Source organism: Oryctolagus cuniculus, chromosome 6 (genome assembly GCF_051225735.1).
Source record: "Oryctolagus cuniculus isolate XC-2025 breed Fujian yellow rabbit chromosome 6, ASM5122573v1, whole genome shotgun sequence".
Taxonomy (NCBI): Eukaryota; Metazoa; Chordata; class Mammalia; order Lagomorpha; family Leporidae; genus Oryctolagus; species Oryctolagus cuniculus.
Genome location: NC_142872.1, coordinates 168580068 through 168592005, shown reverse-complemented (window position 1 = coordinate 168592005; position 11938 = coordinate 168580068). Strand labels below are relative to the sequence as shown.

At 66.8% G+C, this 11938-nt stretch overlaps 2 protein-coding genes across 5 annotated transcripts; both read left to right on the top strand.

Annotated features, from left to right (window-relative positions):
* The first annotated feature begins 24 nt into the window (after positions 1 to 24).
* On the top strand, positions 25 to 2981 carry VPS28 (VPS28 subunit of ESCRT-I). 4 transcript variants are annotated; one of them, XM_051828721.3, is made up of 10 exons: positions 25 to 82; positions 609 to 678; positions 946 to 974; positions 1073 to 1110; positions 1529 to 1618; positions 1876 to 1981; positions 2067 to 2168; positions 2419 to 2472; positions 2562 to 2653; positions 2737 to 2981. In XM_051828721.3, the coding sequence occupies exons 2-10, from the start codon at positions 642 to 644 to the stop codon at positions 2852 to 2854; spliced, it is 666 nt and encodes a 221-aa protein (XP_051684681.1). In that variant the 5' UTR covers positions 25 to 82; positions 609 to 641; the 3' UTR covers positions 2855 to 2981. The 4 variants fall into 4 exon arrangements, with proteins under 4 accessions (XP_051684681.1, XP_069931787.1, XP_051684683.1 ...); XM_070075686.2 differs by having other exon boundaries at positions 1518 to 1618; XM_051828723.3 differs by lacking the exon at positions 2067 to 2168.
* A 2967-nt stretch (positions 2982 to 5948) lies between these two features.
* SLC39A4 (solute carrier family 39 member 4) lies at positions 5949 to 11521 on the top strand. Its single transcript, XM_051828702.3, has 12 exons — positions 5949 to 7893; positions 8227 to 8499; positions 8779 to 8974; positions 9051 to 9178; positions 9262 to 9433; positions 9554 to 9726; positions 9809 to 9979; positions 10057 to 10182; positions 10291 to 10345; positions 10432 to 10584; positions 10680 to 10867; positions 10953 to 11521. The coding sequence occupies exons 1-12, from the start codon at positions 7543 to 7545 to the stop codon at positions 11079 to 11081; spliced, it is 2115 nt and encodes a 704-aa protein (XP_051684662.3). The 5' UTR covers positions 5949 to 7542; the 3' UTR covers positions 11082 to 11521.
* Positions 11522 to 11938: the final 417 nt, after the last annotated feature.

Below are 11938 nucleotides of genomic sequence, written 5' to 3'. Positions count from 1 at the left end.
CAGGCGTAGGCCGGGGAGTTCCGAGCAGTCGATTGGAGAGCCCCGCCCGGCGCCATCTCGGCGACTCGCGCATCCCGCCCAGGTACCCGGGACTGGGGCGGCGGGAAGGGGCCGGCGACCCGGGGGAGAGCTGACTGCTGGGCGCGCGCCGCCCATCTCGGGCAGACCCCGACTGGCGCCAGGCCTGTGGGAATCGTGTCCTCCCGGCACCGGGCCAGGGCCCGAGGCGGCCTGGCCGAGCGCGCTTGGGCCGGCGATGTGGACCCCCGTGCCCCCGCGGTGTGGGCGCCGCGTCTCATCTGGCCTTTCACCTCTGCCGGGGGACGCGGCTGGCATTCTTGATTCCTTTGTGGTGTTGCCCCGGTCCGGGGGCTTCACAACCACACCACGTCTGGACTGACCCTGCCCGCCGGCTCCGCCTCCCTCACTGGGCGGGCCCCTTCCTTCCCGGTTCCTGCTTCGCTGCCACCGCCCCCCCCCCCCCCGTTCCCTGTCCCCCTCACCTGTCAGCAGCACTCTGCGTGCTTGCTGGGGGCTCCTCGTGGGGGCCGGGGCCACAGGGCCGGGCTCCTGGGGTCTCCCGAGTTGTCACAGGCTGTGCTCCCCAGGTCTCAGGGCTGTGGCTGCCAGAGCCTGCAAGGATGTTCCACGGGGTCCCCACCACTCCGGGCTTGGGAGGTGAGTGTCCCGAGGACCCGTAGGGCACCCCTGCCACTCGCTCAGTTTTGGGGACACTGGGGGAAAGGTCACAGTGCGTAACGAGCTTCTGGCGTCACATCATGGAGCTGGGAGCAAGGTACAGGTGGGCCAGGTTTAGCACGTGCCCACTCAAACTGATGTCGGGGTGGGCGTGGCCCTCCAGCTCCCCCGGGGCCTTGGGGACCAGAGGGTGCCAAGAAGGGGTGGGGTCAGCACTGTGGCCAGCTCTCTCCTGCTCTGTTGCAGCCCCTGGGAACAAGCCAGAGCTGTACGAGGTGAGTAGGGGACGGTCACCTGGCCCACGCTGGCCAGCAGCACATGCTCGTGTGGCCTGGCGGCGAGGCCAGCTACACACGGCCTGCTCTCCTGACAGGAAGTGAAGCTGTACAAGAATGCCCGGGAGCGGGAGAAGTGAGTCAACACCACCCCCATGCCTGCCTGGCCTCCCCACGTCCACCCCGGCTGCCCAGCACCCCCATGCCTGCCCACGTCCACCCCGGCTGCCCAGCACCCCCATGCCTGCCCACGTCCACCCCGGCTGCCCAGCACCCCCATGCCTGCCCACGTCCACCCCGGCTGCCCAGCACCCCCCACGCCTGCCCACGTCCACCCCGGCTGCCCAGCACCCCCCACGCCTGCCCACGTCCACCCTGGCTGCCCAGCACCCCCCATGCCTGCCTGGCCTGCCCACGTCCACTCACAGGGGACCTTGGAGGACACGGGCAGGGACGGGGTGAGGGAGGCGGCCCCCAGGCAGGGGCTGGGTGCTGGGCTCTGGAGGCCTCTGTCCCCACCCCGCCCTGCGGTCTGATGGGCAGGTCGTGGGCAGGTATGACAACATGGCGGAGCTGTTTGCGGTGGTGAAGACGATGCAGGCCCTGGAGAAGGCTTACATCAAGGATTGCGTCACCCCCAACGAGTGAGTCCGCCGGCTGTCGCCCGTGTGCCGTGGTGCTGTGCTCAGCCTCGGGAGCAGGGCGCTCAGTGAGGCCGCAGGCGCGCATCACCACCGCCCCGGTGCTCCCGACACTGGTGCCTTGGAGCCGTCCCAGCTGGGAGTGGGCAGTGGGCTCCTGGGAGGCTGGGGGCAGCCGGTCTGTGTCGCAGCTGGGGCGGCGTCCAGTGAGCTGGCGCCCAGACCGGCTGCCCAGGACCCGAGGGCTGGCCTCCCCCTAGGTACACCGCAGCCTGCTCCCGGCTCCTGGTCCAGTACAAAGCCGCCTTCCGGCAGGTTCAGGGCTCAGAAATCAGCTCCATCGAGGAGTTCTGCCGCAAGTTCCGTGTGAGTGAGCCAGCGCGGCCCCACACGCGGGAGGGTGGGGGTGGGGCCCCAGGAGGCCCAGCACCCACCTCCGCCCCACCCCCAGCTGGACTGCCCGCTGGCCATGGAGAGGATCAGAGAGGACAGGCCCATCACCATCAAGGACGATAAGGGCAACCTGAACCGCTGCATTGCCGACGTCGTCTCGGTGGGTGGCAGAGCCGGGAGGTGGGCCGTGTCCAGGGGCTCTGATGCGCCCCGCTGCCCACGAGGGGCGCGCACGCTAGTCTCCCGTGTGGGGTCCCCCGGTTCTCTGGGCAGCCAGGACCTGCCGCACCCACGGCCCCAGGCAGGGCGCAGGGTGCAGGGCTCAGTGAGGCCAGCAGGGCCCCGGGCGGGCTGCAGAGGTCTCCCCACCCGGGGCGGCCCTGGGAGCCTCACGCGCCCGCCCGCCGCAGCTCTTCATCACCGTCATGGACAAGCTGCGCCTGGAGATCCGCGCCATGGATGAGGTGCGGGGCGGGGCTGCCCGGGCAGGGGGCCGGGGTGGGGGGCCGGGAGGGGGCAGGGCCGAGCTGCCGCCTGCACGCCTGCACCGCAGATTCAGCCTGACCTGCGGGAGCTGATGGAGACGATGCACCGCATGAGCCACCTGCCCGCCGACTTCGAGGGCCGCCAGACGGTCAGCCAGTGGTGAGTGCCCCCAGCCCGGCCCAGCTGCCCGGCGCCCCGGCAGCCCGCCGACACCCGCCCCGCCGGGCACTGTGCCTCCCCAGGCTGCAGACGCTGAGCGGCATGTCGGCCTCCGACGAGCTGGACGACTCCCAGGTGCGCCAGATGCTCTTTGACCTGGAGTCGGCCTACAACGCCTTCAACCGCTTCCTGCACGCCTGAGCCCGCCCTGTGTCCCCGTGGTGGTTCCCGCGCCTCGTGCCCTGTCTGTGTGTGGTACCAGGACCCCAGAGACCCTGCCCCACAATAAAGACGCTGTGTCCCTCCGCTGCGGGCAGCTCACCCCTCAGCCTGCTGTGTGTGTTGCCTGCTGGGGTCCTGTGAGCTCAAAGGCCGGGGAGAAGCCTCCGCCTGAGTTGGGTGCCCTCGGAGTCTCAGGCAGGAGGCACACCTGAGAGCCCTGGGCACAGCACTGCGCCCACGGCTGTCTCACCTGCCTGTGGAGTTCTGGGGGCACCGCACCCAGGGGCGCTGCAGGAGCCACACCTGGCCTCAGTGGGGCAGGTGGAGACAGACACACAGATCACAGCCATGGGGCAGGTGGAGACACACAGATCACAGCCGTGGTATGCCGGCCTGCGGCACAATGAACTGGGTCTTCCTGAAACAGAGAGTGGGAATGTGGGGACAAGGACGCAAAGAATGGAGCCAAGACAAGTCCTGATCAAGGCTCGTTTATTGAATAAATCCAGTAGTATTTAAACATGACCAGTTGTTTACAAGAAGGAGCACAAAAGATTTACATATCAAAACGGCTCTTAAGGTTACAATAAAAACACTTAGGTGATAAATGAAGGTTACAGGTGTGACTGATTATCTGTATCATCTCTTGTGAAAGTTTTAGGTTCTTCCTGCCTCTTTCCGGAATCTCCCTAGCCCAGTTGTCTGTGCCGGGAAGTCTCCATTCACATGTTTAAGTGTAAACAAAGGGAGTGACTACCTGTGGCTGCCCACACCGTGGGGCAGGTGGAGACACACAGATCACAGCCGTGGGGCAGGTGGAGACAGACACAGAGGCCATGTGTTGCCCTCAGCAGGGTGGGCCAGTGAGGGAAGGCAGTGGCACTGCGAGATGGGAACAGGACAGGCTGCGGGGAGATCCCGCCCATGACGGGCGCACACTGCCGCATGTGACCCAACAAGACGCCTGTCAGGGCCCAGGGGCACTGGACGTGGAGGACTGGGCATTTGAGGAGAGCTCAGAGGGAGTTGTACAGGGCACAGGCTCAGGACCCAGGGCAGAAGCCTGCAAAAGTATACTACGGCCACAGACAGCACCCTGGGCAGTGGGAACACAGCTGAACACGGGTAGAGGCCCAGCACAGAGCCCAGGGCAAGAAGAGGAAGGTGCGTGGGTGTGGTCCCAGGTGCCCGTGTCAGAGGGGGAGGGGCCACATGGGTGCCCCGTCCTGCTGTCGGAAGGGCAGCTGGCAGGGAAGGCGGTCTGGATCCCTGTTGAATGTCTGCTTGTGATAGAGCATGTGAACAGCTCAGTGGCATTAAGCACAAGCCGAGGCAGGCTGCCCCGCTGCCACCTCTGTCTCGGGCACTGGCCCTTCCGTGTCCTGTCCGTGTGGCTGTCTCGGAGAAAGGTGGATGAAAGAGACAGGAGCCTCAGCCGGTCCCACTCATCACCCATGAACATTGGGATGTATTCCCGGCCCTTGGATCTCACACACTACTGCCTTCAGACCCTGCCCCACCCCCACCGCAGCCCCTGGGGGTCGGCCAGCAGCTGGTCACCCACCGCTGTGGGGAGCAGCCCGGACTGGACTGAGTTACTGGAATTAAGACTTATTCTATGCATCTGCTCTCCCACAATATGGCGCTGGGAGAGAAGTAAACAGCTTCCGCACAGCTGCCTCCAGTTCAACCAATAAACTGTAGGACTTGCTCCTGATTGGAGGAGAGCAGCGTACTCGGCGTGTGGGCAGCCGAGTTGGGATTGGCGGAGGAGGACTATAAAGGAGGAGAGAGACGGCATGCACCAGGAACATCTAAGGGGAACATCTACCTGAGGAACACCTGTGCAGCCCCCGAGAGAGCCGGCCGGCGGTGTGCCGCTCCCCTGCGGAAGTGGGGAATGTGGCCAGGGGGAACTGCCCTTCCACGGAGGTGGAAGGGATAGTAGCCAACCCGGGAAGAACCAGCAGCAAACCCGGGGAGGGCCGAGCAGACAAAAGAACAGCGCAGGGTCCTGTGTCGTTCCTCCGCGAAGACGGGGAGCGACACACCGCTACAAGTTTGTTTTCTCTGAATAAATGCGGCCTGGCTGTAGAGTCCTATTCTGCACCTCTTCCTAGCATTTATGGAGTCCCATGGGAGGAGGCACCAATCGTAACTCTTCCTAACACAGGCCACTCGGGTCTCTGTGTCATGGAAGAACTTCCACGAGGACAGGGCAGAGAGAAAAGCAACATTTATTTAAGTCAGAGACTTCCTGCCCAAGCCGCTGGGAGGGGCTCCTAGACGGGCTGGTGGTAGTGGGGTTTAAGTGCAATTCTGAGGCCCTGACTTGGAATCTTGCCCTGCCCGGCCGAGGGAGGTGGCTTGTTTTCACAGTAGCCTGGGAGCTCAGAGGGTGGAATGTCACGCCCTGGCTATTCTCAGGAGAAAACTGGAAGCTCCCTAAAGGCAGCTTTTGGGGAAAAGCGTGCAGTGGGCTCCAGCACTTGGACCTTGCTAGGGATAAACTGGGGCAGCAGCTTGCACCCTCTTAGGGAGAGCCCCCCCCTTCTCTTCCACCCCACCAGGACCAACCCATCACAGAACCAGCATCCTCCAGGCTCCCCACCAGGTAGCAGGGGTTAGAATCCCCTTCCTCTTTAAGGCTGGTGACGCCCACCCCCAGGGGTGCTGCCTGGAGCTGGGTGTTTGGTCTCAGACGGGAGCAGACAGACACCAGACACCGAGCTGCCGCTGCTCTTGGGGCAACAGGGCAAGGCTGCAAGAAGCGGGGTGTGTGTGTGTGTGCGCGCGTGTGTGCGCTCCTGAGTCAGGAACAAGGAAGCCCCCAGGCTGCTCTGAGCCCCCTGTGGGGAGACCTCCAGTGGCTCAGCTCAGGCAGCTCTGCCCCTTGGCCCAGAGACTGGGATGGCCGAGACCTTTGACCAGAAGCTGATAGCTCCCAAGCAGTGTGGCCCAGCCTCTGTCCACTGTGGTGGAGCACAGAGCCGCCACAGCTCCCTGCGGGCTGCCCTCGTCCTGTTGCATCCACTGGTCAGCTAAAATAGAGAACTACAAAAACCAGTGACAGTCACACACGAATTTTATTGAAAATGAGAAGCAAATGAGAGGCAGGGTAACCGATCGGGACCGGCACTCCTTACCCCTCAACAGCAGGTTACACAGCTCTGTATAGTATTCTGTCCACTGGGCTCACAATTTCGAACTGGGCCCCTGGTATGCAGTGAACAATAAAAAGGAAAGCCAGAATATGGCTGTAAGATAACAGCTAACAATAACAAACCCAATAACAGATCCAAGTTACGGTTGTAAGGTAACAGTGAGGGCACATTTCAACCTAGTTCCTGGAAATTTGGGCCCACATAGTCTCTTTCTTTTAAAGGATTTTATTTATTTACTTGACAGTGAGAGAGACAGAGATAAAGGTCTTCCATCCATTGGTTCACTCCCCAAATGGCCGCAACGGCTGGAACTGCGCCTATCCGAAGCCAGGAGCCAGGTGCTTCTCCTGGTCTCCCATGTGGGTGCAGGGCCCAAGCACTTGGGCCATCCTCCACTGCACTCCCGGGCCACAGCAGAGAGCTGGCCTGGAAGAGGAGCAACCGGGACGAAAGCCGACACCCACACGGGATGCCGGCGCCGCAGGCGGAGGATTAACCTATTGCGCCACGGCACCGGCCCCCACCGGCTTCACAAGAGACACCCTTAGTCGTTAGCAAGCAAAGCTAATATGTACAGAAGCAAGAGATCTACAGTTAGCTTTTAGCCACGCTCACTCCATTTTGATTCTGATTCTACAGTCCCAGTGCCTCCAAGTCACTAGTTGCCTCCCAGATCCTTGGGGCTCAGAGGTCACAGAGGTGTCCTTGGCCTGAGGGCATCAGGCTTCAGCATGTGTGGATGGGGCAGAGGGGAGAAGCACCTGACCTGGGTGGAGAGCAGGGGCAGAGTCCTGCAGCCTCAGGCTACAGCTCCCCACCCAGCCACACGCCAAAGGCAGGGCTCAGGGTCAGAGCTTGGTGGGACACCAGAGGGAGGGCCCAGCAGTGCTTTGAGCCCAGCAGGCAGAGATAAGGCTGAGGGGTTCAAAGGCCAGGAAGCTGGCCCGGAGGGGCAGGGCTGGGAACCCTCCCTGGGCCTGGAGCTCAGGACCGGCCCTGACCTCCTGACCCAGGTGCTCCCAACCAGAGAGCGGCCAGGCCAAGGTCCCCGGCTCCCCCTCCTGTTTGTGCTGGGGCTCTGGCTGGTTCCTGGAGACTTGGGCGGGGGAGCATGACTCAGCAGGCAGCATTTGCCCGGGAGACCCCAGCCCAGCACCTAGGGAGAGGCTTCCCCACGCCCATCCTAACAGGGGCTCCTGAGGGCACAGGGGCTTCCTAGGCCACCAGCGCTGGGGGCAGTAGGAAGGGGGTGAAGCAAGGGGCCTGGGGCCGCGTGTGATCGCGTGGCATCTACCACCTCCGTCCCAGGACCCCAGCTTGGGGCCAGCCGCCTGGGTCCCAAGGCAACTCCCTCGGGGAGCAGAGGGGTGGCCCCACCAGCTGCCTCTGGGGGTGGCAGGTGGGGGAGCAGGTGCCAAGGCCACCCACCTGCAGGGAAGAGACCCGGTCTCACCAGACACATCTGAGGCTCCACGGCAGCCCCAGGGAGGACCTGCTACTGGAATGGCTAATCCGGCGCCTCCAGCAGCCAATCACAGAGCCCTGCAGCCAATACCTGGGAGAGGTCTCCCATGGCCCAGCCCCAGCCTGGCCCCAGGCAGCCCCAGTGACCCAGACACCCACAGCCTCCAGAAGGCGCTGAGCAGCAGGCCGACGATGGCGGTCCCGGCGTCCCCGGCCTGCCTCCGGCCGGGGCTGCTCCTGGCCCTGCTGGTGGCGGTGGCCTCGGCGGCCCAGCACCCCCGTCTGCTGAACCTACTCACCTCCAGCCAGGGCGCTCTGGACCGGGAGGCGCTGGGCGGCTTGTTAAATACGCTAGCGGCCCGTGTGCACTGCGGCGGGCCGTGTGGAAAGGTAACTGCCCCACCCGACGGCCCCCGGCCCCAGCCCCTTCCCGCCTGCTCCACCCTGTGTGCCGCAGCAGAGGGCCCGGGCAAACTCCAGGAGGCGGGCCTCGGGCGCCCAGGAATCCAGGGGCCATCAAACTGGTGGTGGCTCCTGGGGAAAGCTGGAGACGGGGAGCCCAGCCAGGGACGCCCTGTGTGCACACAACAATCCGCCGGCCTAAGACGGCCATGCGGTGTGGACTCCCGGGGTGGGGACCACTGTGTGCCCTGAGGGGGTGCTGCAGCTCCTTGCACACAGACCCACAGCCCGGCCTGGCCCCTGCCCACCCTCTGCCCACAGTGCCCGTCTGTGGAGGATGCCCTGGCCCTGGGCGAGCCCGAGGCACCGGGGCGGGCCCTGGAGTCCCGGCACATCGCCCGCCTCAGCGCAGCAGCCGCCCTCTTCCTGAGCAACCCAGAGGGCACCTGTGCCGACATCCGGGCTGGCCGCTGGGCCGCCCGCGCCGATGGACTCCTGGCCCAGCTCGAGGGCCCCGGGGCCCTGACCGCGGGCCTGAGCCGGCTGCTGCGGAGGATCGAGGACCCCATTGACCGCCAGGCCACTGGGGAGGAGGTCAGGGCATGGGCAGGCCTGGTACAGAATGGATGAGAAGGGCCGACGGCCAGTGGAGGGGCCGCCTGGGGGTCCTGGCTGTGGCCACACAGGGCACCTGGGGCACGCCGGGGAGGTGGCGGGGGGCTGGGGTCCAAGGTGGTGTTCACTGGCAGCCCCTGGGAGGAGAGGGCTCACAGGAGCGGACGCCAAGGGAGGGGCTGGTGGGGGAGACCCGGGGTGCCAGGGCAGGCGGCCAGCCCAGGCGCCGGGGGAGGCTGAGGCCATCTCCTCCCCCAGGCCTGCACGGGTGTCCCTCAGCTGCTGGAGGAGGCGGTAGGGGCAGGGGCCCCCGGCAGCCCTGGCGCGGCCCTGGCCGCCCTGCTGGACCACGCCAGGAGCGGGTCCTGCTTCCGCGCCATGCCGGACCCCCAGTACTTCGTGGAGTTTGTGTTCCAGCACCACAGTGGCGAGGCGCCCAACCTCACCCTGGCCGGTGAGACCCGGGTCCCTCGGGAGGGCGAGGCGGGGCCGGAGCCGGCGGCCGGCGCTGACTCTGGCCTCCCCGCCAGAGCTGGAGACGCTGATGCACACGCTGGGGCTGGGTGCTGAGGCCCACAGTGACCACAGGAGTCTGGGCAGGGCGGCCGGCCCCCAGGAGCCTGGTGCCCTCAACAGCAGCTCCCACGAGTGGGACGTGGTGAGTGGCCTGGGGCCCCGGGGGGCAGATGGGCACCCACGGGGCTGCTAAGGCCCTGATCGCTGTCTCCCCCCACCCCGCAGGTGTGCCTGAGTGCCAGGGACGTGATGGCCGTGTACGGGCTGTCGGAGCAGGAAGGGGTGAGCCCGGAGGGCTGGGCCCAGCTGAGCCCTGCCCTGCTCCAGCAGCAGCTGAGCGGGGCCTGCAGCCCCCAGCCCACCACCTCCACCAAGGACCAGCTCAGCCAGAGCGAGCGTGAGTGCCCGCCCAGCTGCCGCCGTGCCCCAGGGTGCCCCAGGGTGCCGGTTGTCCCAGAGGAGGGGCAGGGGTGAGGGGCCAGCCATGCGCGCCCCCTCACGCGGCCCTGCTCCCCAGAGTACCTGTACGGCTCCCTGGCCACCCTGATCATCTGCCTGTGCGCGGTCTTCGGCCTCCTGCTGCTGAGCTGCACCCACTGCAGCGTGGCCACCCACTACGTGCTGCAGACCTTCCTGAGCTTGGCCGTGGGCGCGCTCACCGGCGACGCCCTCCTGCACCTGACGCCCAAGGTCTGCCCGCCCCCACCCCCGCGCCCCCACCCCGGGACGCCGCCCCAGCCTCTCTCCCAGCCCAGCGCCCCCTGCTCCCCAGGTGCTGGGCCTGCACACGCACGGCGAGGGGGACCACGCTCACGGCCACACGGACAGCGGGGATGGTGTCGGCTCGGAGCCCACCTGGCGCCTCCTGGCTGTGCTCGGCGGCCTCTACGCCTTCTTCCTGTTCGAGAATCTCTTCAACCTCTTGCTGCCCAGGGACCCCGAGGTCAGGCCCTGGCAGGCACTGGACCTCACAGGTTGGGGGGAGGGGCTCCACAGGACCTGAGCCGCCGTCCCCCACAGGACCCGGAAAAGGATGCACCCTGCAGCCATGGCCACGGCGGCCACAGCCACGGCGTGTCCCTGCAGCTGGCCCCCAACCAGCTCCGGCAGCCCAAGCAGCCCCATGAGGGTTCCCGCGCCGACCTGGTGAGTGGGACCCCTGCGGCCCCCCACCCTGCTTGCGGGGACCAGACCCCTGCCCAAGGCCCTCAGCAGCTCCCCTTCCCTCCCCTGCCCCCTCAATCCTTCTCCCAGGTAGTGGAGGACAGCCCGGAACTGCTGAACACGGAGCCACGGAGGCCGAATCCAGGTGAGGCCTGAGGGGGGCGGGGCAGGCCCAGGACGCAGGGCTGGGGCTGGGGCCAGGCCCGCACGACCGTGTCCGCCGCCCCGCAGGGCTCAGGCTGCTGCCCTATCTGATCACGCTGGGCGACGCAGTGCACAACTTTGCCGACGGGCTGGCCGTAGGCGCCGCCTTCGCATCCTCCTGGAAGACGGGGCTGGCCACCTCGCTGGCCGTGTTCTGCCACGAGCTGCCCCACGAGCTGGGTGAGCGGCGGGGCGGGCGGGGCGGGGCGGGGCGGGGCGGCGGGCGGGGCGGGGCCGGCGGCGGGCGGGGCTCTCTCACGACCCCGCCCCCTCAGGGGACTTCGCGGCCTTGCTGCACTCCGGGCTGTCCGTGCGCCGCGCGCTGCTGCTGAACCTGGCCTCGGCCGTCACGGCCTTCGTGGGACTCTACGTGGCGCTCGCGGTGGGAGTCGGCGAGGAGAGCGAGGCCTGGATCCTGGCGGTGGCCACCGGCCTCTTCCTCTACGTGGCGCTCTGTGACATGGTCAGGGAGGTGGCCGGGAAGGGGCCGCCCAGGGCACCGGGCGGCTGAAGGGCTGGCTGCTGAGCCCGCGCCCGCTCCTCCTCAGCTCCCGGCCATGCTGAACGTCAGGGACAAGAGGCCCTGGCTCCTCTTCCTGCTGCACAACGTGGGCCTGCTGGGCGGCTGGACCGTCCTGCTGCTGCTCTCGCTGTACGAGGACCACATAACCCTCTGAGACCCCCGCCCGGTCTCCGGCGCGGCCCGGCCCTGTGTCCCTGCCCCGTCTCGTCCCTGGCCCTGCCCCCTGCCCGGTCTCCGGCGCGGCCCAGCCCTGTGTCCCTGCCCCGTCTCCAGTCCCTGGCCCTGCCCCCTGCCCGGTCTCAGGCCGCGGCCCTGCGCTGTGTCCCTGCCCCGTCTCGTCCCTGGCCCTGCCCCCTGCCCGGTCTCAGGCCGCGGCCCTGCGCTGTGTCCATGCCCCGTCTCCAGTCCCTGGCCCTGCCCCCCCGCCCGGTCTCTGGCCCCAGCCCTGCCTTACTGCCTTGTGCCGGTTTGGTCTCTGGCACCCTGGCAACTTTGAGCCCCGGGCGGCTGAAAAGTCCCTGGCCTGCAAGCGCCCCCCCCCCCCCCCCCCGCTGTGCCCCAGCCCCAGCCTCAATAAAGAAACTCTGCTTTGGAGCCCAGCCCCACTCTGGCCAGCACCAGCTCCCCCGCGACTCACCGGCCTGGCCCCCGGGACGAGGGCTGCAGTGGACACCAGGCCTGCAGGTGGCCAGGCGAGTCGGCCAAGGGGGCCCCCGGCCTCCGGCTGGCCACAAGCAACAGAGTCGCTGCTCGCAGCTCTGGAGGCTGCGTGAGGGCCAGGGTGCCGGTGGGTGGGGCTCGCTCCCTTGGAGGGCGCCTGAGTGCTCAGGGTTGTCGGGCGTGCGGCAGCAGGTCAGCGGGGCGCCAGCCTTGGAAAGGATTCCACTCATCCGTCCCGGATTTCTGGCCCCACCCCACTGCCGGTGGCCTCACCTTAACTCGTGCCATCTGTCGCCGTCCCGTTTGCAAACAGCCACATTCTGAGGTGCCAGGTCAGGGCTTCGCCATGTC

Coding starts and splice junctions, on each gene's coding strand:
- VPS28 (XM_051828721.3), top strand. CDS start 642: ATGTTCCACGGGGTCCCCACCACTCCGGGCTTGGGAG. Junction 2,473..2,561: donor AGATCCGCGCCATGGATGAG/GTGCGGGGCGGG, acceptor CCTGCACCGCAG/ATTCAGCCTGACCTGCGGGA. Junction 2,654..2,736: donor CGCCAGACGGTCAGCCAGTG/GTGAGTGCCCCC, acceptor GTGCCTCCCCAG/GCTGCAGACGCTGAGCGGCA.
- SLC39A4 (XM_051828702.3), top strand. CDS start 7,543: ATGGCTAATCCGGCGCCTCCAGCAGCCAATCACAGAGCCCTGCAGCCA. Junction 8,975..9,050: donor GCCCAACCTCACCCTGGCCG/GTGAGACCCGGG, acceptor CCTCCCCGCCAG/AGCTGGAGACGCTGATGCAC. Junction 10,346..10,431: donor GCCACGGAGGCCGAATCCAG/GTGAGGCCTGAG, acceptor GCCGCCCCGCAG/GGCTCAGGCTGCTGCCCTAT.